This window comes from Tricharina praecox (genome assembly GCF_024521635.1).
Source record: "Tricharina praecox strain CBS 144465 chromosome Unknown BZA05scaffold_19, whole genome shotgun sequence".
In the NCBI taxonomy this organism is placed as follows: Eukaryota; Fungi; Ascomycota; class Pezizomycetes; order Pezizales; family Pyronemataceae; genus Tricharina; species Tricharina praecox.
Window position 1 is genome coordinate 498639 of NW_026250421.1, and position 22953 is coordinate 521591.

At 54.0% G+C, this 22953-nt stretch overlaps 6 protein-coding genes across 6 annotated transcripts; 3 read left to right on the top strand and 3 right to left on the bottom strand.

Moving 5' to 3' along the window:
* Positions 1–274: 274 nt before the first annotated feature.
* Positions 275–2095, bottom strand: BZA05DRAFT_340339 (uncharacterized protein; the record flags this gene model as incomplete). The annotated part of the gene is made up of 4 exons (XM_051480964.1): positions 275–520; positions 590–744; positions 805–1726; positions 1817–2095. The coding sequence occupies 4 exons, from the start codon at positions 2093–2095 to the stop codon at positions 275–277; spliced, it is 1602 nt and encodes a 533-aa protein (XP_051337792.1).
* Positions 2096–5715: 3620 nt separating this feature from the next.
* BZA05DRAFT_420238 (uncharacterized protein) lies at positions 5716–7242 on the bottom strand (the record flags this gene model as incomplete). Its single annotated transcript, XM_051485634.1, has 1 exon — positions 5716–7242. The coding sequence occupies one exon, from the start codon at positions 7240–7242 to the stop codon at positions 5716–5718; it is 1527 nt and encodes a 508-aa protein (XP_051337793.1).
* A 1145-nt stretch (positions 7243–8387) lies between these two features.
* BZA05DRAFT_446641 (uncharacterized protein) lies at positions 8388–8805 on the top strand (the record flags this gene model as incomplete). Its single annotated transcript, XM_051487093.1, has 2 exons — positions 8388–8616; positions 8696–8805. The coding sequence occupies 2 exons, from the start codon at positions 8388–8390 to the stop codon at positions 8803–8805; spliced, it is 339 nt and encodes a 112-aa protein (XP_051337794.1).
* Positions 8806–9159: 354 nt separating this feature from the next.
* BZA05DRAFT_340135 (ribonuclease H-like domain-containing protein) lies at positions 9160–9891 on the top strand (the record flags this gene model as incomplete). Its single annotated transcript, XM_051480957.1, has 1 exon — positions 9160–9891. The coding sequence occupies one exon, from the start codon at positions 9160–9162 to the stop codon at positions 9889–9891; it is 732 nt and encodes a 243-aa protein (XP_051337795.1).
* Positions 9892–11476: 1585 nt separating this feature from the next.
* On the bottom strand, positions 11477–15976 carry BZA05DRAFT_475414 (uncharacterized protein; the record flags this gene model as incomplete). The annotated part of the gene is made up of 5 exons (XM_051488188.1): positions 11477–11639; positions 11693–11749; positions 11824–12097; positions 13977–14130; positions 15914–15976. The coding sequence occupies 5 exons, from the start codon at positions 15974–15976 to the stop codon at positions 11525–11527; spliced, it is 663 nt and encodes a 220-aa protein (XP_051337796.1). The 3' UTR covers positions 11477–11524.
* Positions 15977–18614: 2638 nt separating this feature from the next.
* BZA05DRAFT_95452 (uncharacterized protein) lies at positions 18615–20699 on the top strand. The gene is made up of 7 exons (XM_051488832.1): positions 18615–18706; positions 18782–18879; positions 18947–19202; positions 19290–19394; positions 19462–19847; positions 19940–20025; positions 20086–20699. The coding sequence occupies exons 2-7, from the start codon at positions 18839–18841 to the stop codon at positions 20457–20459; spliced, it is 1248 nt and encodes a 415-aa protein (XP_051337797.1). The 5' UTR covers positions 18615–18706; positions 18782–18838; the 3' UTR covers positions 20460–20699.
* Positions 20700–22953: the final 2254 nt, after the last annotated feature.

Consider the following 22953-nt stretch of genomic DNA (forward strand, 5'->3'; position numbering starts at 1 on the left):
TATTGAGTGGAGCGAGTGTGGTACTACGGGCCTATCGAACCCAGAGACAGAAAAAACAACAAAGTGAGAATCAATGCAAGTGAGATAATAATGAATAAAAAAAAACACCACAAAAACTCCCGCCAGCAAAAACCGATCAAGCCAAAACGAGAGCAAAAGAAAAAAAAACAGACAAAAGAAAAAGAAAAAAAAAGAAACCTCTAGGGAATAGAAATAGAAAAATGACAATGTATAACGAGTTACTAACTCCGGATGATGTTGTGGCATGCAAACTTTATTGTGGTCTATAAGCCGGCAATTCCTCAGCGCAAAGACTCTCCAGCTCGCGTTCGACCCCCCACTTGGTGGTGTGTCCACGCTTGATCCGCTCCTCTTCGAGAGACCGTTGTATCTCGGCCATGATCTTGCTCAATATAGCCTGCTCCAGTATCGTTCCCTGGGTTCCCGCGGGCATCCGGAATTTTGGTGGCGCTTGGCGGTCGCGCCACGATGCCTCGCGTGCGCGGAGCGTCTCCTTCTCCTTTTGGGCCGACGCGGTGGGCGCTGGTGGAGCCGCACGCGCTGCTGTAGCAGCGGCAGGAGTAGATACACGTGGAGGAGGGGGATATGTGATGTCGGCGGTAGCGATCGAGTCTGTGGGGGACGCAGGCCGTTGTAACGTGATGGGCACAGTGGGCGTGCCGGGGCGGAGCAGGGGACGAAGGGGGAGTGTAGGTTTCGAGTCCGAATCGTAGTCGATGGAATCTTCGCGAACGCGGCGGAAGCTGGCCGGCGGACGCTCGCAGTAGCCCTCCTCGATGGCACATTCGCTCGAGGCGGCGGATGTTTCAGGTGTGGTTTCGGTGGATGTCTCTGGGGTCTCGGTCTGATCACCCTTCTCTTTCTTTTTCCGGAGGTCTACGACCCTGTGCTTCTTCCTTCGTCGGCCCGGCGCACCGGCCGGAGCGACGTGTCTGCCAGAGTGCGATGAGACGAGACTGGGGCGTAGAGACGACCCGTTGCTGATGGTGCTCTGTGTTTCAACCGCCTCCCCGGTCTCCGAGAAGTCATACGTGCGAGTGGTGTTGATGGCCGGGGTGGTTGGGGCATCCAGCGCACCGGGACGATCCCAGATGGTGACGTTGTGGTTCGTTCCCGACGCCCAGGCCCTGAACACTACATCGCTGATCGACGGCGTTTCTAGCGACAGCGTCTTCTGCGAATCCACTAGTGACGCCAACTTGAGCAGGTTCTTCTGCGAGAACATGGTCGGCGGCACGTCAGAATTCTCGGCAGGGGTCAGCAGTGGATTCACGAATTGATCCTCATCCTCCTCATCCCCGTCCGATGACGACGTATGGCGCAAGGGTTTCGAGGGGGCCGTGGCCTCGTCGTCCAGTGAGGCAGCATACTCCGGGTTCCAGAGCTTCAGGGAAAGCCGATGCACGGCGACGGGCAGGTCCTCCTGGAAGATGCGGCGGACCTGTCTCTCAATCTCCTTCTGCAGGTAATCGGCGATGAACGGGATCGAGTCGAAGGTAGACGAAACCTTCAGGGATTCGAGAGGGTCATTTCGGAACACCAAGGTGATACCCTTGGCTTTCGAAAAGACGAGGATAACGAAACCCGACAGCTTAAAATGGCTCAAAGTGATCTGGACCGGAATGGTTAGGGGCGAGCTGGCGGCAACAGGGTCGGGCGATGTGAAGGACGGAGTCGTGGAAAGGTAGGTGTTTAACGGATTTGCCTTGATTTTCCGGTCAGCACACCCACACAGCCAACCAACGAGAATAACTTCGGGGGAGAGGGGGAGTGGTGGTTGGGAAGGGTAACGAACCTGAACTTTCGTCCGCAAAGTCAAACACGCGTCTCCATCGTAGCTCATGCGAAATATCCCCCTGAACCGATCTTCTGCGATATCTCCAATCTCGAGAATCTCCAAGTCCGGTGCGGCTCCGCCGAGGTTCAAGTCGTCCACGAGGATGTCATCGACGATGATGGGGGGCTTCTCCGACTTGTTTAGCGCGGCGGTGAGAAGGGATTTCGCATGATCGTAGAAGGCGGAGGATGAAGTGGAGGAGGTTGACAATGGCGACCAGTTGAAGTTAAAAGCCATTCTAGCTATTCATCGGAGGTGCGTTTGCGTGCGTATGGATCGGCGGCTCGAGTTCTGATTTTCGGGTTGGGGTTCGAGGTTGGAGGTGCTGTGTTGTGGCAGCGGCGATAAGGAGGAGAACGACGGTGGAGTGATTTTTCTTCTTCGATCACAATACGATGTTGAGGGGGGAGGGAGATGATGTAAAGAGTGAAGTTGGAGAGTTTTTTTTCTTGTGGGGGGGGTGGGTATGGGGGGGGGGAAGGATCTAGGTATGAGCACGAAGTAGTCTGACGAGAGGGTGGTATGGGTATGTGTAGTAGTGAGCGGGAAAAGATTGGCGAAGACGACTGGACGGGGACGGGTGAAAGATACTTTCCGGTCGGAGACGGGGACTCTCGGCTGTCGTGTGAGTGGAGGAAGTGGGTAGTGTGGGACGAGCGTGGGACAGACGGACTTTGGAGGGCGAAAAGCGCATGCACCAATCACGCGCGGCCAGCGAGGGACGGGCTTGGCTGACTAAGTGGACGGGCTGGCCACTAGCCACTGAAGAGGTTACTTCGGTAGCACTACCTGTTATCGACATCATTCGACATGTGAGAGCGAGACCATCGACGCGAAGTCGGACAGGGTCCGAGACCGACCCTCCCGTCCGCCCCACCGACTGGAGTCGTGCGAGCGAGCGAGCGAGCTGAGAGCGACCCACCCCCACCGCCACCACCACTAGGTACGTTTCCCGCTTATGTTGCGGGGGTCGTCGTGAGGGAGCAGCTGTTTCAAACAGCTGGGCTGAGTGAAGGTACGTACCCTCAATCAACACCCCCCTCGAAACACCCATAGCTACCCCGCCATTCAACCCGCAGCTCGCGGGAACAAACCCCAGATCTCCAATCTCCCCGTTGCATTTCTATGTTACTCTGCATACCGTATCTGGCCCTTCCGACGAACCGCAAACCCCCCATCCAGCCGTCCCTCCATCTTGCTGTCTTCCTTCCTTCCAACATCTCCACCGGATTCCATCCGATCTCACTCCGCCCGAAAAGAAGAAAAAAACCAGAACCTGCAAAACGAACGAACGAAATAAGAAACGAGCCTACAGATGTCTGCGCAGTGCCAGGTTGCCAACGGGCGCGGGATTGACAAAAACAAAACCCCACCCAGGCGAAAATCCCCAGCAAACCAATCGTCGTCCTGCATCTTCCGCAACCACCAGCAAAAAAGTCTGCAGTGCAGGCATACACATGCAAGCTGCAGAATGCAGACTGCTTCAGAATAAACCCGCGCTAGCCAGCACTCCCGAATCCCGATTTGCCGCCTCATAGTTGACCATCGAGCAAATCATAAAACGACGAACGACGAGCGGGAGAGTGACTTTCGGATCTACTCTGCATCTGGTGCTGAGCGCAGTACTTAGCAGGTGCTAGTTAGGCCTGCGGCCGAGGGGGAAGCGGAGGTGATCGTCCGTAAGTACTTAACTTGCGTTTATTTCGCATTTGCAATAAGTCCATATCGTCAATGTCGTGTGCTTCCTCCGGGCCGGTGCCGGTGCGGGAAGGGACGGCGCGCCCGGGACGAATCCGCTGGCTAGATAGCTGGTGATTCCTGCTGAGGATGGCGATCCGGATCCCTATCTAAGTATCATTATCGAATCGACGACCAGCGCGGCGTCGAGTATGTGCGATCAGCAGACAGCGAACGAACTCACAGCCAAAAGCCTGTCCACCTCCATACCTCCCCAGTGTCCCCACTATTTTACCCCGCATACCTATGGCATGACATAAACGACAAAACACGTTACTAGCGCGGCGAACAGACCACCGCTTCTCACTCACATTGGAAATTCGAATTCGGTTGGCTCGGAGATTTTCTGTGTTGTTTGTTGCTACTACATAGAGAATTGAATTCGACATATATACCGCAATACCGCAATACTTGTCTGCTGGTGTCCACTTCTTTTGCCCGTGTTGGTTATCCCCGCTCGCGAGCATGTCTGCGGGGCCCGTTTCAAAAACGTAGAATTGAAGCTCTGGAGTGGCCATGTCCCGCCAGATGACAGTACCTACTCGGCCGGCCTCGTACCATGGTCTTGCCATAGCACGGGAAGCTCCACTTCTTCCAGCGAGCCGGGAATCCTCATTCGACGAGTACGGGTAACTATCATAGAGTAACATCCGTACCTAATCTCACCCGGTGCAACGGTAGAGTACTCGTAGATGTATGTAGATGTACATACCAGATTGTGATCACATGTCAACGCACCCGATTCGATAAATTACCTCTCTTTCTCCTCATTATTGCCACCATACCTTCGCCGCAGGCCGCTACGGCGAGCGTGCGTTTACGGCGAGCGTGCGTTGGCAGTCGATGATCGCACGTGCATGTGACCAGCATCGCCTACATACATACATAGGAGGGGAGTCGGAGTGGGAGGGGGAGTGCGAGGGGGAGTGGGAGGTATAATGTATGTAGCTTATCCATACCTACCCGCTACCGCTATGTATGTACCAGCCCGCCGTTGAGTCGTTGACAGGCTGTGGCGAGCACCACGTAGCCGGGGGGGGCGGGGATCGGTGATGTTGATGGAGAATTGGGTGCGGCGGGGGGAGGGGGGAGAGGGGGAGAGGGGGAGGGAGGGTAGTGATGGGTGATGATTCGGATGCGCGTGATGTGGTGATGGGGTGGGCCGAATACGAATTTGGAGTGAGGGTTGTCGGTGGCAGGACTGACCCGGCGGCTGTCGCCCCGCCGGCCTGGGACCGACGAACGCCCGTTGCCGGGGCAGTTGCCAGTCGATTGCCAACTCTACTGCAGCTCCCGGCGACCGTCCGGCTGTGCATGAAAGGCCGACAATCCCACCGAAACGGATGGCCCGTTTGTAGGCATATGTACCACTCCATCTGCAAGACCTATCTCTACATAACCAGACGGTTTGTTCAATTATTCTCGTAGATATACACTCATACTCTCATCATCGCTCATTCGGCTTCACCGATAAACCTCAATCGGCGACGCTACTATAACTACGGTAATAGGACTAAAGTTCCCGCCGGACAGACAACGAAATGTCTCGCTAAGGCTTCCCGGAAGCGCATAGTCAATCCGCCAAATGTCCAGACCCCAGGGACTCCGTCGCCGTTGCAGCCTATGTACATACCCATCGCACGGGGTTCTGTGGAGTCTGACCCGGCCACTAGATCAACTAAAAGGTCGGTATATATGTCGGCGGAGGGATTCCACGGCGGTAGGCGATACATTTATTAGAGGTGTATTCGATCATGGCCATCATGACCGGTATACGGTACCAATCGGATGAACGTTGACGATTTCAGCTGTTCGATTACCACTGCCTGGAATGATCGGGGCCAGTTTCTCTCCCTCTCATCAACATCAGTACAGAAAGGATATGTAGATACAGAGCTTACTACTACGGCTTCTCTCCACAGCGGATAGTTACAGTAAACCTGAAGATTCAAGACAGCTAAAGATTTCATAACCCACTACACTCCCATATCCTTCCGTCCATCCTCCACCTTCAAACAAACAAGTTACATAGTACAAAAACAGCACTTTCCGCCAATATATGTCCTCCCACACGGTGTCCGCTATCCCTCTAAGTAGCCTATAGTATTTCCGAGCCAACGTCAAGTCTCTTCGGTCTCTCCGGTCTCTCCGGTCTCTCCAGCCTCTCTATTGTCCCAGAACTTCAACTGATCCCAGTAGCGCTCGCACGCCCACGTGTAGCCTAAGTCTTCCAGGGAGCCCTCAACCGGATCGGGGAGGAACTCGAAGCTGCAATCAGCATAGTACTTGAGACTCTGCAACCTGAGTTTCGCGCCGAGCGCCGTCCCGATCGTCGCCATATTCAGGAACATAGTGAACGTCGGCGCCGCCAGGTTAGTCTCGGGGATGAGACGCAAGCTCTCGACCTCAGCCAGGACGTTCCTGGACTGCGTCCTGACCTGGAACTTCAGCAGCTCGACGTCGACGGTGTTCGGCAGATTGCAGACCCTGAGGCATCGCGTGGCGCCCTCGCGCAGGATCCCGCGGGAAACATCGACCTTGATAGGTTCATGACCTCCCTTGGCACGGGGGATGGCCTCAACCGTGCTGACTATGCCATTGTGCGCCCAGTAGACGCCGCCCTGCTCCCTACAGAACTTGACGTACTTGGCGGCCTCTTCCGCGACGACGAAGAACGCGCCGACGCACGTGCGGCCCTGGTAGTCGTGGAAATCGACGCGCTCCAGCGCGCCCCCGCGGATGTTGTCGCAGATGGCGGCGAGCGTGGCCGTCACCGGAATCGGCTTCAGGAAGACCCCGCGCGAGTTCTTGAGGCTCGCCCGCCCGAACCGCGAACTCGGCCAGGTGTCGAGTGACGCCCCGAATGAGTCGAAGTAGGTGGCGTACTCGGTCCGCGGCCGCGGGTGCAGCCCCAGAGTTATTCCGCGCGGAAGCGTCCAGCTGTGCTGCGGCGGAACGGGCAAGGGATGGCTGGGGCCCGAGAACCGCTCCGCCTGAAAGTACCGCGGGTCGAGCGCGGGGATGTACGGACAGGCGGCGCGGAGCAGCGAAGCGGGAACCTGCTTGGGGCCGGTCGGGGTTCGCCGGTCAAATCTGTTGATTTGACTGCGCTGTTCCTCGGGGTAGACTTGCCACTCATTCCTCTCCGCCCGTGAAGGCGAGTCGTCCATCGGATGATGGGTCCACGGCAGCGGGGTGAGACCTCCAGTAATGGTCTCGTCAACCACATCCCATCCACTGTGCCCCGACTCCGCTTCATTCCCACTCTCGCTCACCAGGAACCGCTCACCAGGTGTCGCCGTGGAGCACCTCAGACCCAGCGCCTTGTCGCACCAGCTGCTGTGTCTCGGTTGCGGCGGCGCCATGCAGGCCGGAATAGTAGTCATTGACGGCGGGCTAGGCGGTCCGACCTTCAAAACCCCCCACAAGTGGGCAAGAATGTGGTCGATGTCTTCGCCTCTGTACGTGTGATGCACCGTGTGATGCGTGATTGGATTCGGGTCGTTCAGGGCCTTGACGTAGGCACACGCTGGATCAGTACACTCCTCGGCGGCTCGATTTCCAGCCGGGGTTTCGCTCGTGCCGATGGCGTCGACGGGAGCAAACGGACGGATGGCTTCGAGTCCGGAAGGGACCAAGGGAGACATTCTTGACTTAACTGCAGTCGGACGGGTACCAGTAACCGGAAAACCTTGTCGGCGCATGAAGGCGGGAGCGGTAGGAATGATTGGAGACATCCCGATGCTTAAGCTTGACCAAGAGAGGTGTAGATGTAATAGAATCAAGATGTAGTAAAGAGCCGAACGGAAGGAGGTAAGCGCCGGAGTGGATGTGTCGGGAAGAAGGAAACGGGTAGAGTCGGAGACGGTGTTTATGAACGGGTCGAAGTGAGTCCAGTCGGTGGGACCTTACGGAGGTGCGAGTTGGCGCCGATATCACGCACGAAAATCCGGGTAGCAGCCTCAGCAACTTGAGGAGCCGCTTCCTGCGTCCGAAGGCTCCTGAATGCACCACAGCAAGCCGGCCTATGCTACTTTTTACGGTTCTGCATCTATTAGGACATTGGGACAATCCCATGATTTACAACAGAATTACTACGGAATCACTATAGATGACTCCTCTTGAACGATGGGAAATCTTGACACAACTTCCAGCCGTAGCAAATGCAAACAAATCGCGACGCAGCACACATAATTGTCGAGTGATGCCTCATGCGCCGCCGACACAGTTCCTGTTATTTGTTTGGCAGGCAGCGGCGCCACATCGTGCTGGCTGGTAGTGGGATCTCAACCCTCGGCCAGCCAGAGTGGACAGGAAAGGAGTGCGATGGTTCGCCATAGTCCAGATAGGCTGCATGCGAAGTAAACTGAAGATCTCTCTCTCTCCCACAAGGAACAGAATGCGCCAAACCTTCGCGGCTAATCACTCGTTCTACGATTTTGGGCGAGTGATGAATGATGGTACAAGCGTTTCTTGATCACTCACGACATGCAATTCTCTTCGAGGTCATTCTCTGAACTCTTCACCTCAAATTTTTGACGACTCAGTTTCAAGAACATCAATCAGCCCTTATCTCGGCACTCCATTTGCCCTAATCCCCCCCACCTCACGATCCCCATCAGCTTACCTCAAAACTTCATTTTCCCTCCTCGACCCCTCTATCCTCCCTCCATCTCTCCACCATCCTGCAACGTCACCACACCCAAGATGCATTTTCGACAACAAGTTGTCCCCCCTCCACCCCTCCATCCCCTAACAATCACTCCACCATCCAACCACACCACGACCCACCATGTTGAACCGAACACCCCTCGCAATTCTATCCGGCAACATCACCATCGAGCAGTTCCTATGTATCCCCTGCAGCCGCAAATTCAACAGCCAGGCAGATTTAGACGCACACATCCGCAGCAGCAAGGCGTTCACGCACTTCACTGTGCCGACGAAAACTATCACGGCCAAGACCAAAACTCGAGCTGCGCCTATGCATTGTGCATACTGCCAGAACACCGCTACGACCGGTAACTTCCCCGGCCCAAAGGCGGGGTTTTTTCACTAGCAGGCACGTCCTGGCAAAGCACATAAAGAGGTGCCATCTAGAGGTGGCGCAGTCGGATTCGCCGCCGGAGGAGGTTGTGCTGGATTCGTCGCAAGAGACGGTGCTACAAACTCAAGAGGTGCTGGATCAAGAGTACCAGCAGAACAATTGAAGCTTCTTCCCATACAATAATAACCTCTGGACAATTGTCCCGCGGGCCCTTGTGGATCCCATGATGCGGATACTGTACGGCATATGTCTCTCCAAGGAGGACATGGCCAACAATAATTTCACTATTGAGCTACCGACCAGAGCCGAGATCGAGCTCAAGGCTCAGTGCTACAATTGCCGCGGTATGTATATCCACTCCACCCTGACCATCTCGTCCACTACTGACCGTTCGTGAACAGCCAGCAAGAACGCCCGCGAATGCCGTGCCCATACCGGCGTGATGAACCGCGTATACCAGGGGCATACGATCGACGGGAAACCGAGCGTCGGCTGCGTGTGGAGTTGTTGCATAGCTATGAGCCGCAACGCCCCGGGCTGCGTGGTGTTCGAGGAGCACAACGTCGAGGACATCCTCGCGTTGGAAGCCAACCTTGCGTTCGCCAGGACGCCGGTCCCCATCCACGGTTGCTTCAAGCGCCGCGCCGTAGTCATCGACTGCGAGATGGGCGGGGACCAGTTCGGCCAGTCGGAGCTGATCCTGCTCAGCGTGGTGGACTTCTTTACCGGGGAGGTGCTGGTCGACTCCCTGGTGGACCCCTCGACCGCGGTCACGGACTGGCGCACGCGCTGTTCCAGTGTCACGGGCGAGGCCATGGACGCGGCCAGGGCGAGCGGGAACGTCCTCCGGAGCTGGCAGGGGGCGTGGGATCGCCTGCTGCAATTCATCGACTCGGAAACGGTCGTGGTGGGGTTCGCGCTCGAGAACAACCTGGATCAGCTACGGCTGATCCATCCGAACGTCGTTGATGCGCGGCTGGCGATCCCGCGGCTCCTGGGCGGGGGGAAGCACGGTGTGCGTGCGTTGATGGCGGAGCTGCTCGGCAAGGATGTGCAGAACCCCGACAGCGACGGGCATAACTGCCTAGAGGATGTGTTTGCCGCAAGGGAACTCATCCTTTGGTGTGTTATGAACCCGGAGAAGCTGGAGGTGAGAAAGCTACAGAGTCAGCAGCTTCTCGACGCTCACATCGAGCGCATCAGAGCCACGGCGGGGAAGTGGCCGAAGCAGATGGAGCTGGGCGACTAGGTCGCAGCTTGGGGACCAGACGCCCAGGACTGTGGCGGATATGGCTGTTACCCGATGGGTAATTGCGTCTAAGGACGATGGGAACTTTGTTTCCCATTCATATCCGCATATGGGAGGATCTGTTTCGTCTGGTCGGGCTTGTTGAGGAGGTTTTAGTTTAGATACCAATGATATCCGTTTGTTTTTAGGGTTAGGCCAGGCTCGAACGAGTGATACACCATGCAGCAGCATTTATTCATCGGTGCTTTGTCTTTTGGAGAGTTGGCGACCGCCAAGGGCTTTCAATATACCACCTCACTACCTCCTGAGATGGTAATCATTTAGATGACGATTTTCGTGCCGAACGAGGCAAGTTTGTATCTTCAATTGCGGCTTGCCAGATGGTGAAGATCTCTCATACCTCTTCTCATTTACAACCTCAACCGCAGACGTGGAAATTCCAAGTTTCACTAAATTTTAGCCAGGGGCCAAGAGAACAACTCTCTTCAAGATCTTAAGACTTATACGGCCTTCTTTTGGAGATGTTCTGGGTTGAGTAGATTCGCCTAGTCATTTTGGAACTCGAAGTCTAAACTTACGATCCATGGGTATCACCAGCCCTACTCGTCTCACGACGATGCCTGATCTCCTGAAGGCTGAGCGGCGTCGAGTCGACGTGACAGCAGCATACTCGACCATGTTTTCCAGACGTCCCACGTAGTAGCAAGATTGTACCACCACAGTAAGACTCCAGCTTGGTGGCTTTGGAAGCACTGCCGTTTCTCTATCCACCTGACAACGTCTCTGGCATCTTGAAGGGGTTGTTCGTCTCCGCGAAGGTGGGTTACGCTAACAATGTCTCGTAGGCGAGCTATGTAGCCGGCCCACCACTACCCCGTGCCTGTTGTGGGGGGGAGAAGGTGTAATCATAGGTGCTGTTAGAAGCGTCTGTGAGGGGGCGGGAGTCGTCAGGGGTGCGTGGTGGGGTAGTTAGCCAATGCCCATGATCGTGAAGCGAGGGGAATCGACCGTGGTGTTCAGAGATTCGCCGGTACTATTCGAGACGATACCGCCGAAAGGGGGGGCTGCGTTAGAGATAAAAGTCACCATGAGGACCGTGAGAATGCCGAGAAGATTTATTGTCCTGTAGTTTACGTTGGAGGTAGTGTTGCGGGTGGATAGGTGGAGTGCTTGGTAGAGAGAGACCGAGAAAGGAGACAGGGGTTAGTACTAAGTAAAGAAACTGCGGGGGAAGCGAATTACATGTGGTGAAGAGAGTGAGCGTGGTCCTGGATGCAGTCACTTGAGTACTTGCTATTATTTTCGGCGTAGATATCAATTCCATGACGGCATCCTCTGTCCGGCATTGACGGATAAGCACTAGGCAGCCGTGCGCATCTCTTGAGCAGCGACTTCTGATTCTACGAATGAGCAGAGTATCCATCGACCATGAGAGGGAGGAGTTGCAGGTCAATTTAACGCTCAAGTGCATAGGTATTTAGGTGCACACAGGTATGCAGAACGATGAAACAGAGGTAGAAAACCGTATTCATTTGTAGAAGAGGTAGCCTATTTTTGAAACAAAGGAAAAAATTAATTCCCCACCCCCCATGAACATTCCATCAAGCCATTAAGATGTAATCGGAAAGAGCGACTAGTAGCACTGGAAGCTCCAGAACTTGTCGTTCCACTCGTTTCCAACGTTGCCCTCGCCGGGGTGCCTGTAGACCTTGTACTTCATCGCCTGGCCGAGGAGACAGTTGGGCATGCTGCAGCAGATCAGTCAACAACTTCGGGAGTTAGTTGGAGTTGGGTAGCCTACACGTAGAAGGTGCACCTCACTCCCTTGTTGGGCGCGATGGAGGATATCTGTCCCTGCCTGTATTGTCTCGATCAGTGTCGGAACCATGTAATATGTAGGGAGAAGAGTGGAGAGAGAGGTGAGTGACATACATGCCGTACGGAGCCAAATTGACACACTTGCCCATGGGGAACCACTTGCACTTGTCCGTGAACTCGGCACCGTTGCAGAAGTAGACGCCTCCCGCCTGGGCCGCAACCTCACCGGCATCGCCGCGAGTCTCGATCATGTCGGCGGGGATGGCGACAGCGTTAACGCCGGCGAAAAGAGAAAGGGCAAGAGCGAGGAGCTTCATGATGTTCTTGGGATAGGTGGTGATAGATTGCGAGAGTTTGTAGGATGATGTGTAGATGATGAGGGTGAAGGCTGTGGTGGAGAGGATGAGGAAGTGTAGGGTGGAAAGGTTAGAAGTGGGTGGAGGGAGGAAAGGTGGGAGCCTTTTATGGGGGGGACAAAGCGGCTTTGTGGTTCTGTTGTTTCCAAGCCGATGGAACCCGATTCGGTTTGTTTTGATGCAAATCCTTTTCTGTCCATCTGCATTCGACCCTCTGTGATTCCAAGTGCGCATAATCACCGACGTCGATACTCAAGGAAACCGTCATACTTTGGATCTGGATACTGGCCTTCTATCGCTCGATTTCACTCTTGAGATGCATATGAGGTAGGCTCTCTACACTGAACTGGCTTCCCTTATGTAGTACACGGGATCAATCTCGACGAGCCTCATCTTGAGCAGTTACCAGCCATCATACCTTCGTCATCGTGAACTACTTCAGGCTAGCTACTCAGTATCGTAGGCTTCCAAAACCCGCTTCCACGGAGGATGTTGTGGCCAATGTGTATGTGGATATCTGCATTGATATTCAGCTTCCCAGCGACTGATGAGCGGTGACAAAGTAGCCACTCCTAATATCGACTGACACCGCCTTCCGGTAGTTAAGAATCCCGCACCGCTTCTACGTCCCCGCCGAGATTTTCGGTGCAGACATATTTTAGCAACCGCGATTTTTAGCGAGTGATAACATATGGTTTCTTTAACAGAACTGCCAACACCCGCAAGGACCACCGACTACGCCAAGCACCAACGACATCACAATACACACACCTCCGGCAACCACACCAACCTTCCAAAAATGCCAAGACTATGCGTTGGCACACCAAATGCCCCGCTCACTTTGGCTTCAGGATTCATGTGGCGTGTGTGTCCACTCGTTCCGACCGCGGATTGAGTGCCCCGACCGACGAATTCGACGACGATGAGCATGAAGCGACAGAGATCAATCGAGCCTCGGTCCCTGGCCGGAGAACTGCACCACCACGGGTGCTACGTCCAAACCTCTGAAGAAGTCTCACCATCGCTTCCCCGCACATCATCATCGATTTTATCACTCTAGGAGAGCCTGTTTAGCAGGCGATACGGCGACGGCGTGGAGGAGACTGAAATCCAGAGGGAGAGCTCAGGGCTTGGCCCAGGACAACGTCGACCATGACAACCGGCATTTTGCCAGTCCCGCCTTCGATCCAAATATCTTCGCTGCTATTCATCGGGCCCCGGCCTTGACAGCTACGCAAACCCCAAGACGACGATTCCTTTCGAGCACCATGCCGTGTGCGCTAGACTGGTTATGTTGAGGGTAGTACCGAGTGGAGGTATCTTTTGGAGAAGAGGAGGGCTACGAAGCGCCGCTACAGCGCAAAACCGACAACCCGAGCCTCTTCGGAGGCTCACTTTCAAAATATTGCGAGACGAAGGGATTTGGCTTGTCATTTCTGTATGGATTTGGTGGTGGAATTTCTTTGTCGAAATGTTGTATTGTAGATATCTCTATCGGCCATAACCTTCGGGTTCCATGCTGTATGAACAATCAATCAATCAATCAATCAATCAACGACATCACAATCTAAAGCAGTCGAAGAAGACCTTGTGATAGAGGGATGGCGGACTTGTGCGAGATGAGAAAATAAAGGACGGCCCCTGTCAGCGGGAGAAAACGAATGTGGTTAGTGGTGGGCTTCAACGTTGGTGAGCATGGCGGGGTCAACCAGGAGGGGAGGAGGGGGCTTAAGCTGGGTCGACCGGAGTTTCTCCTTCTCCTTGCTTGTCCTCCCTCTCTCGACCCGTCACTTTCCGGTCTGGAGAGACATTGGCGAAAGAGCCCTCACAGAACCCTCGTTTTGAGAGAGAATCCGTAAAGAACGGATGAAGGTCACCTTGGACAGCCACTGCAGGTTTGTGTTGCATGACGTGACAACCCGAAGATCGGCCCGTCAGTCTCGAGCTCGACCTTCCGTGCCTCGAGCTCGATCTGTCGTTCCTCGAGCTCGACCTTCCTTGCTTCGAGCTCGATCTTCCGTGCCTCGAGCTCGACCTTCCTTGTCTTGAGCTCGATCTTTCGTGTCTCGGGGACAGTTAGTCCTCTAGGATTCACGCTGAGTGCAATGCATGGACGCTTTCGCGCGGGCCTAGGTGTTGATATAACTTTCCCACCTGTGCTAGACAGAAAAGAAAGGCAAACAGAGGATTCCCTCGGTGTGGCATTTCCCCTACTTCTCGACCACTCAATCACTGCTATGCCACCTATCCATGCTCTTATTCCCTGGGTTTCGCCGGAGGCGGGAACTTATCTTCTTCGACCACGGCTGCGTCCCCGGCCGGCTATGGCCACTCATCCTTTCAGTACAAAAGGGTGACGATCGTTCTGTGGTTTCCGGTGAAGCCTATTGGGTCATCGTCTCACGGAGGCGAATTTCAGGCTCCAGCAGCTATTACAGAATCTTTGTACCACGGTGACAATCATCATTTGAAGTCCTTTGCTCAGCCTGTTCTTGAGGATATCACCGATACATTCTGGTCAGCGCGAACTGAGGCCGTAGGGAAGTGAATATGTCTTGCAGTAAGAATAACGTGATAGTAACCCTAGCTTACTGTCATCTACACGCTGATCCGGCCGCAAAATCTGATTCAAGATTCAAAGCCACCCCGCCAAACTACCTGCGAACGGCTTTGCTGGCTACCCGCGGCTCAGGGGGAAACCCCCGGCCCGTCCCGCCGTCATATGCTGTGGCAATCAGTCTAACCAGCTAATCCGGTAGAGTTTCACAGCCGGTTGTGAGAGTTCGAGAGCACTAATATATAGGCATACCGGTATCTACGCCACGAGTATCATTTGCTGTAGATAGCAGCTGCCTCCCCGAGGCACCGCCCAGAAGTTTCTGATTGCACCTCTATCACTCGACCCGGTCGGTATGTAGCTCGTCGACTTGTGTACGACGTTGCGAAGAGATTAGCCACTCAATCGACTCTATTTTCCCCTCCTTTACTCTTTCTTTGCTATGTAGTTGTCGTATCCGTATCGTTCACCTAGTCTGTTCGCGCGAGAACAACCTGCACCGCCACGCCGGAAGGGCAGGCCATCACTAGTATTTGCCTAAACCCCCGAAGTACTGACACCATCCTTCCTTCTAGGTCCTATTGAGCTTCCGGTAGGTATGCCAAACAGCCATATTCAACGTTGCTGGCGCAAATATTTTGTTCTATGTGTGTGCACATCATACACGGACAATAAAGCGCGCCCGTTCCTGGAGGCTTCCGCTGAAGTTTGCAACATTCTACCACGTTTAGATGATTTGGGCCGTCCAACGTTTCCTTTGCCGAGGGACCGAAGCAATTCACAAGTTTAGCAACAACTCAATCTAGCACCCAATCTAGCACCACCAGCACGGGTGCCGATACATCTCGACTCGCGAGATTTGAGTTCTCCCGACACGGTAGTTAGGATGATTATCCATTCACTAACGTCCCCCGCCCCCCGCCTCCCCCGATAGCGCTCGGCCCCCGTCAACCGGCCAGATCCGGCCAGATCCAGCCAGATCTGGTAGGAGATCTTTCAGCCTCCACCTCTCGCGCTTTGCAAATCCGGAGCTTTTACCCATTCCCGGAGGAGCCGCACGATGGTACATGGTAGGTATGTAGCGTTGCGAATCGACCTCCGCGGGCGGCAGGCGCTCAGTGAGGCCGGACTCGCGGCGGCTAGCACGGAATCCTCCCTTCGGTTCTCCTTCGGGTCAGTACCGACGCGAGATTTCTAGGGCTGGCCGGCAACACGGTTGTTTCAACGAGGGCGAGGGATCCTTACATAAGCTCAAGCGGGACAAGCAGGACAAGCAGGACAAGCGAGCAACATTTCTGGCATCACCGATCCGGTTCGGCCAGAGGGTGAGCGTAACCGGTGACGGAGCCGCCATTCTTTCTCGTGCGGAGCTGAGTGAAAGTAGTTCCCCGGGTAAATTTTGAAGCGCCGAGATGTTCAGCTTCGGCTGATCTTGATAGTTATGCACTGTAGCAGTGTAGCTGCTTATTTAACGACCGTGTGCTTGCCCTTCGACATGAGGCAGAACTGGAGGAAATATCTTTGAGAGGCTCATGGAGCTAGAGTCGATCCATCACAGAAGCCATCTCGCACAACCATCAGGCGGAACAACCAGAGATCTATATATGTGGGAGTCAAATACAAAGGTACTTCGGAATCGAGGTAGCAGAGGTGGAATAACTAACCCTAAATGATAACCTTTATGGGACTAGTTGATGAATGCACACCCGAGTGCCTACGGAGGGGAGTGGAGTCTTCAGACTTTTCATGGTCAGGGGAATCCATGATACCGACACAAATCGACATCCTGGTGGAGAAGTTATGCCGCCGGATATACTTCGATGGCTGTCTGGGAAGAAGCATGGATTGAGAATTACAATGCCGTCTCAGGCGGCTTGGAGAACCAACCACAATCGGATTTAAGCTCGCACATATTTAGGATCTGTAGGAGATATAGATGTTCCCCGGGAGGACGAAACGAAGCTAGCATGATCAGGAGAGTGCTACGCATTATTTTGAGGACGCAACGGAGAACTACTAACTGGTAGTGACGGACTAGTGATGGAAATCAGCCAACTGACCATTTCGCGAGTCGAAAAGGTGTTGTTTGTTGCAGGTTCTCCCCACTACGGGGTAGAGATTTCGTCGGAAGGCGTCTCGGCGAGATAGGATCGCCCCCGGCTGTAGGATTGACCAGGTACTGGCCTATTTCTGTATGCTTTCCCTCCAGCTAGATATGATACATACCTCCATCAAAAGCACTACAAGGAGGATACAGGCATAACTACCTAGGTCAAGTGGTGGGAACGACCGTTTCCTTTCCAGTCAACCACTCCAGAATCCAGATTGGCATGGGGTGTGAGACTGCAAAACTAAACCCCGCATTGCAGGTCAAGTTCCTTTCCGCCAATGATCAGTGCTGAAACTAGCTAACGCAGCTCAAGTCGCACAGCAGTAGCTACGCGGCACTTTCACTCATTAGACGAACTCTCTTTCCGCGCGTGCCGTTGTGCAATCGAATCCATCTGCTATACTCGTAACTCAATACCGATATATATGGCCAGATGGTTTCTACTTTGGGTACATTTGCCCAGTCTTCACGCCTTTCTCACGTTCCCGGGTTGCTGTGATCTTGTTTGGCGAGTCCACCTGCCGGCAAATCTAGACGCAAATCCCGAAGCGAGAAATCGGAGACTTGGATCATAGAATTCTTTGAATTACAGCACGCATAGGGCTTGCCGTGAATAGCTGAGTAATATTTTCCCCTCCTGCATGCCCTCTAAACCGCGCAGCAGCACTAACCTAGCTGCGTTCGGTCGACCAACTAGAAGAACATCTTGGAAGAAGCATCGGTACATACCAGGCACCCACCTCCGAATTGGAAAGTTCCCTTAGAAATCAGTGAAGTCGAAGCTACTCCCTGTTCACTGTTCATGAAACTTGGTGCTGAAGGTTTGAGGGGGCGGGTGGTTAGTGTGGCCACTAGAATCATACTAGAGTCATATCTCATGACGTCGAGAGCCAGCTTGCACGGACTGAAAGCCGTTCATTCATACTTTGCGGTGCCGAGCCGCCCTTCCACGCTCCCAGCCCCCAGCTCCCAGCCCCCGATACAGGATCCACTGTCGTCCATCATCTGAGGGCTTATGAAGGTAGAGTACCCACTCCAACATATGCGCGCTGGAGATGCTGTGGTATTGCATGCCTGTGCCCAGCGCCTCAGCGGGAAGTCTGCGTTATGCTTGGAGATAAGCCGCATGGACCTGGCTCATCCTGGAGACCGGAAGTTATATTGGCGATCCATTTCTCATACAGCAGCCCGTCGTACGTACCCACAACTCAGGCCGTCATCTGAAGCCGGACTCCTTGTATCGTGACCATTGCGTGCAGGGCTGTTCCCGGGAGAGGACGTGAATCGTAAAACTGTTTGGCTCCGTATCGCTTCCGCCTGACATGTGCCTACCTATCAAAGTTTGGCTCTGTATAATCATTGGGGCGGTTTACGGTTCTAGGCCTCGTTTCGTCCTGTCCTGTTCACGACTGACGGGCTGCGCCAGGGAACTACATGGCTTGCGCTTGAGCGGCTCAATAATTCGACCTAAGCAATCGGCAATCTAGTGGCTGCGATTCTTGCCTACCTCACATGGCTGTCTCAGGCGAGTGTGATAGCCCGACATACGCCCATCACCGTGCGGAAGCCTTGTGTGGACTCCTCCTTTCCAGGAGGACTGAGACTGTTTCTGACGGCAACTAAGCCCGAAAATCATCTTCTGTGCGTTTCCGCCGAGGTTTCCGGAAGGCCGGAGAGAGACGGGTGTTTCTCTTGCACCTGGGCCCAGTCCCGAATAGGTGCATATGTACATACATTCTCCAGTTACAACTCCTGTTCGCCAATCTTCATGTATCGGAAAATCTTCCCTGCGAAGCTACTAATTTAATGAACTCCGATTCTCGCTCTTTTCCGGTGAGCACTGGACGCCCGATCTCCTCGCTCTGTACCGGCGAGCAGACGCCAACTCTTCTCATTCTTTACCGGCGAGCACACGCCAACCCCACGGACGCGTACGGGAGGCTGATATGTACCTTTTTAGCACTCTTCAGAGATGTGAGAACACCCATGTTACTTAGGTACCCTCCAGCAGATGCGTTTTACCAGCCAAGTGCTTACCCGCAAGAAAAGGACTAGCGATGTCTCGGGACCCACCACACCGGTAATGTGGAGCGTCCATTCTACTATATGCTACATTATCGAGTTCACCGCTCCACGGCGAAGTATATGTATTACCCACGATTCCCCTTCCTCTTGGGGAGATTTTTTTTTTCTTCCTTCTTTTGATACGTCCAGTTTTGCGCGAATCGACATGCACCTCTACCCTCGAGCCGATGCAGTATTTAAAATCGCGCCGGGCGACAATGGCATAATACCCGATGCAACGATCAAGATACTGGGGCTGGCCACCGACGATATAGGACCGCGGTTGAGCATTACGTCAATCACTCTGTGCGTCATCTCCCTGGCCGTCGTGACTACGAGGTTATATGGTAGGGCGTGCATCTTAAGGATGGTTGGCCGGGAGGACTACTGCATCGTTGTTGCCATGGTACGCAATGAACTACATACTATTGGATACCCACTGGGGTGGGAACGACAATTCTCCGGATACTGATGATGTGGTGGAACTATCAAGGCAGCTGCCGTAGGGCTGTCGGTCATGATGGCTCTGTGCGTGGACGCAGGTGTGGGGAGACATATATGGACGGTCGGTTACAAGGGGATAGAGGCATTTCTGAAGGTATTTTTCCGCTCCGCGAGCGGCCTTGGATGGGGGGTGGGGTTCGTCTTGCTAAGATAATCCCAAGTATGTCTACCTGAGTCATCTGCTGTACCTCACATCACTCGCCTTTGCACGCGCGTCACTTTTGTTGCAACTCCTACGACTCACGCCGTCGGTGCAGTGGCGGATGGTGTTCTGGACGATCTTCGGCATCACGGCTACATTCTCCGTCACGGCTTTCTTCCTGCACGCCTTCGTCTGCGGGAGAGACCCCTCGCAGTTCTGGGACGTCGAGATGTACTTCTCGAAGAATCAGTGCATGGACTACTTCCAGCTGCAGACGGCCGTGGGAACAGTCAATATCTTTACCGACTTCGTGGTCTGGCTGGCGCCGCTCAGGATTGTTTGGCAGGTGAAGCTGCCGTGGAATCAGAAAGCTAGTCTGACTGTGGTTTTCTTGTTGGGCGCAACGTAAGCAACCCGCAAGCAGTGAATGGATGGATGGATGGATGGATGGATGGATGGATGGATGGGGTGCCGATTACTGACGAGACTCGAAACAGCGTATGGATCGCCGCCATTGTGCGCCTTGTGTACGCCCACCAGCTCGGAGTGAAAGTCAGCGAAGGAGGGATCATGGACGTATCGTGTGAGTCCCCTCGCGCGTACGCGCTCAATTCGGTCCGGCCGACACTGATCCTCCTACTAGACGATGTCCTCAACGGCGTGCTCTGGTCCGTAATCGAAGTCAACGTCGCCCTGATCTGCAGTTCCCTCCCCACGATCCGGCCGGTGATAAAGCAGATCATCCCCGGCATCCTGGGCACCAACGACACCGGTAGCCACTCCGCCATGCCCCAGCACACGCCCATCTCGACCGCCTATGTATCGCGCAATAACAACTCGGTGATCAAGACCGCGCCCATCAAGCTCGCCGATATAGAGCGGTATCCATCGACGGAGGGGTTTGCATCGACCCAGCAGTTTGATGATGATGCTGAGGGGAGCCATGGCCGCGGTCGCTTAAATAGCGTGTTGTTTAAAAGGGTGGAAGCGACAGACACAGTTGGCCCGGCAGGCTGAGCTGAGTGTTGTTTTGATAATGAATTCGAGTTCTCTATGGAGTGTGGTGGAGGCATGGGGCAGTCCAGACGACAGTGGGGGGGCAGAAGCAAGTCGTGTCCCGTTCCGAGCAAATTCTTCGCTCGCGGTCGGTTTGATCAGGATCGAGCACCGTCGATATGCGAAGAAGCGAATGAGAGATTCAGGTTATTGATCTGGTCGATAGAGCGTTGCAGAGAATAAACGGCTTGAAGTTTTTGGACTGGGCAGAAGAACCGGCTGTCACTCGGTGGTCTATTCGCGTGATTTCGGGGCAGCACTCGGCTAGCATAGATTTTCCGGCGCTTTCCTAAGAGTACCATCACATCGCACACACACAAGTGATCAACGGTCCCTAATAAAAGCCCCTGTATGAGTAACATGGCGTCCCTCCGTATCTTATCCATCAAACCAAACCATCACCATCACAAATATCACTCGATTGAGCAACATGGCCAACACTCTCGCGATTTTGGTTAAGCTAATGAGCAGGGTATGCCAATATTGCAGCAAGGCCGTCCTCCACTTTCTCACCACCACAGATGTGGGCCGGCGGGTGCCTCCTCTCGGGGTAGAGCAACAAGAATTTCCGAGCCAGACCTGTGACTTAGCAGCGGCAGCGGCGGATCCCACCTACCCCATAGCAGGAGACGAGAGGGAAGGAGCAAGAGCGACGGCAGCGGAGAGAGTAGTGGCAGCGGAAGAGAGGCGACAGGCTGGGGAACATCTTTTCCTCCCCACCCCCCCAAACCTCGCACCGCCGGCACCAGACACCCCAACCCCAACCCCAACTCGGGCCCCGGGCAGAGTGATAGACTGGGACGTGGTGAGAGCAAGAGCGGAGGAAAGAGTACGGGCTAGTCGGCCGGAGATTCCGGCATACCTACGCCGGAAGTGATGGGGCGTTAGACAGGCTGGAGGAGTTGGCTTGAGAGCTTTGAGGTCGGATTTTGAGAAAGACTGACGCTTTCCCTTTCTGTTCCATTTTGTCATCTCATTTGTTCTTCTTTGTTTCTATCTTTCCCTTTGTTATGCGCGGATGGGCCGAGCGGGGGACAATAGGGAACCCACATCGAGCTCGCGGCCAGCGGTCGGAGACAGTGGGGCGGAACAGGACGTGTATACAGCAATGATCTCCTCAGGTCGAATGCTACGATGATGAAATAAAAAAAACGAGCAGGGTATGGACATAAACAAGTGCTTTCGTGACTCTTCATCCGTACTAACATACCCCACAACGTGAGTAAAGAGAAACACCACACCCTCAACGCGATCATCCGCAGGGCATTAGATCGTGCGGGCATGAGTGGTGTACTCTAACCGTGGGCATAATCGTCACGGACAGGGCCGCAAGAGCCGACGGAGAGCTGACCGTCAAGGCAGGCCAAATCGTCGAGATCATCGATGTAACCGATGCTGTCATGGTCAGAGACTCAAAGTACACGTTATGGCAGCAGAACGTAGTATCGGTAATGTCCCCAAGACAAACATCTACGTGCCTCGAAGGGTGAATCTTGGCGCTCGGTAGCTATCAGCTACATAGGTAAGGAGTGCCGGAAATGAAAGACGTTGGGCAATGGGAATCTCCCGGTTTCAAGCTATAGATACCGAAATCATGCGTGACTTCGCAGATAACTAGTTACCTACGTCGAATGCCGAGTGAATCACTGAAGTTCGTCTCCGATATCTACTCCCAATCGGCATCTTTGCGTTCGTCAACTCGGGCCGCCGCTCGGTAACCGGTTGACCTGCAATCCTGAGCATTCGAGATGAGCTAGAAGAAAGCACCCTCTACCTACCTATGTATGGGGCAAGCAATTCCAGACAGAAGCTTCTAGCAAAATTTGACAGGGCTATATGCTCTAAACGCCCTTACTTTGGTTTTGTTCTCCTACCCCCGGCATTGCATCGAGAGTGGGATCCCGACTCCCGAGGATTGTTTCATGCACCTACATACCTACGTCGAGTACCGTAGAGTAGGTACATACGACTCAAAAGCATGCCCGTGACGTCGGGCGGTCGGTCACAAGAATCGGCCTGTGCCGACGGAGATGTGATCGATCGGGAAGGACTGCCGACGGCTTTGAATCGACTGCGAGAAGACACCTTGGTCCTTGGATTTCGGTAGTCAATCTTACTTTACTACCAGGTAGAGTATATAGTACACCTTGAGGCTTGATCACTGTTGCACGCAGCAGGCTATGAAGGGGGAGCCACCTATCTCTGGAAGTATGACTCTCCGTTCCTGAGAAAACCATTGATAGTAGGTTGGGCGGCAGATGCTGATCCTACGATAGCTACATAGTATCTGGTATGTACATGACTGGAGTGCGTCGCGACGAGCTCGAAGGGGTACAAAGTCATTGGGGATGCAGTTATTTGCGATGAAATTTGAAAGTAAAAAAAAAAGGACTCCCTCAACATCACATCTCCTCATCCGCACCTTCCCCCCAGTCCTCCCAGTCCTCATCGTCTC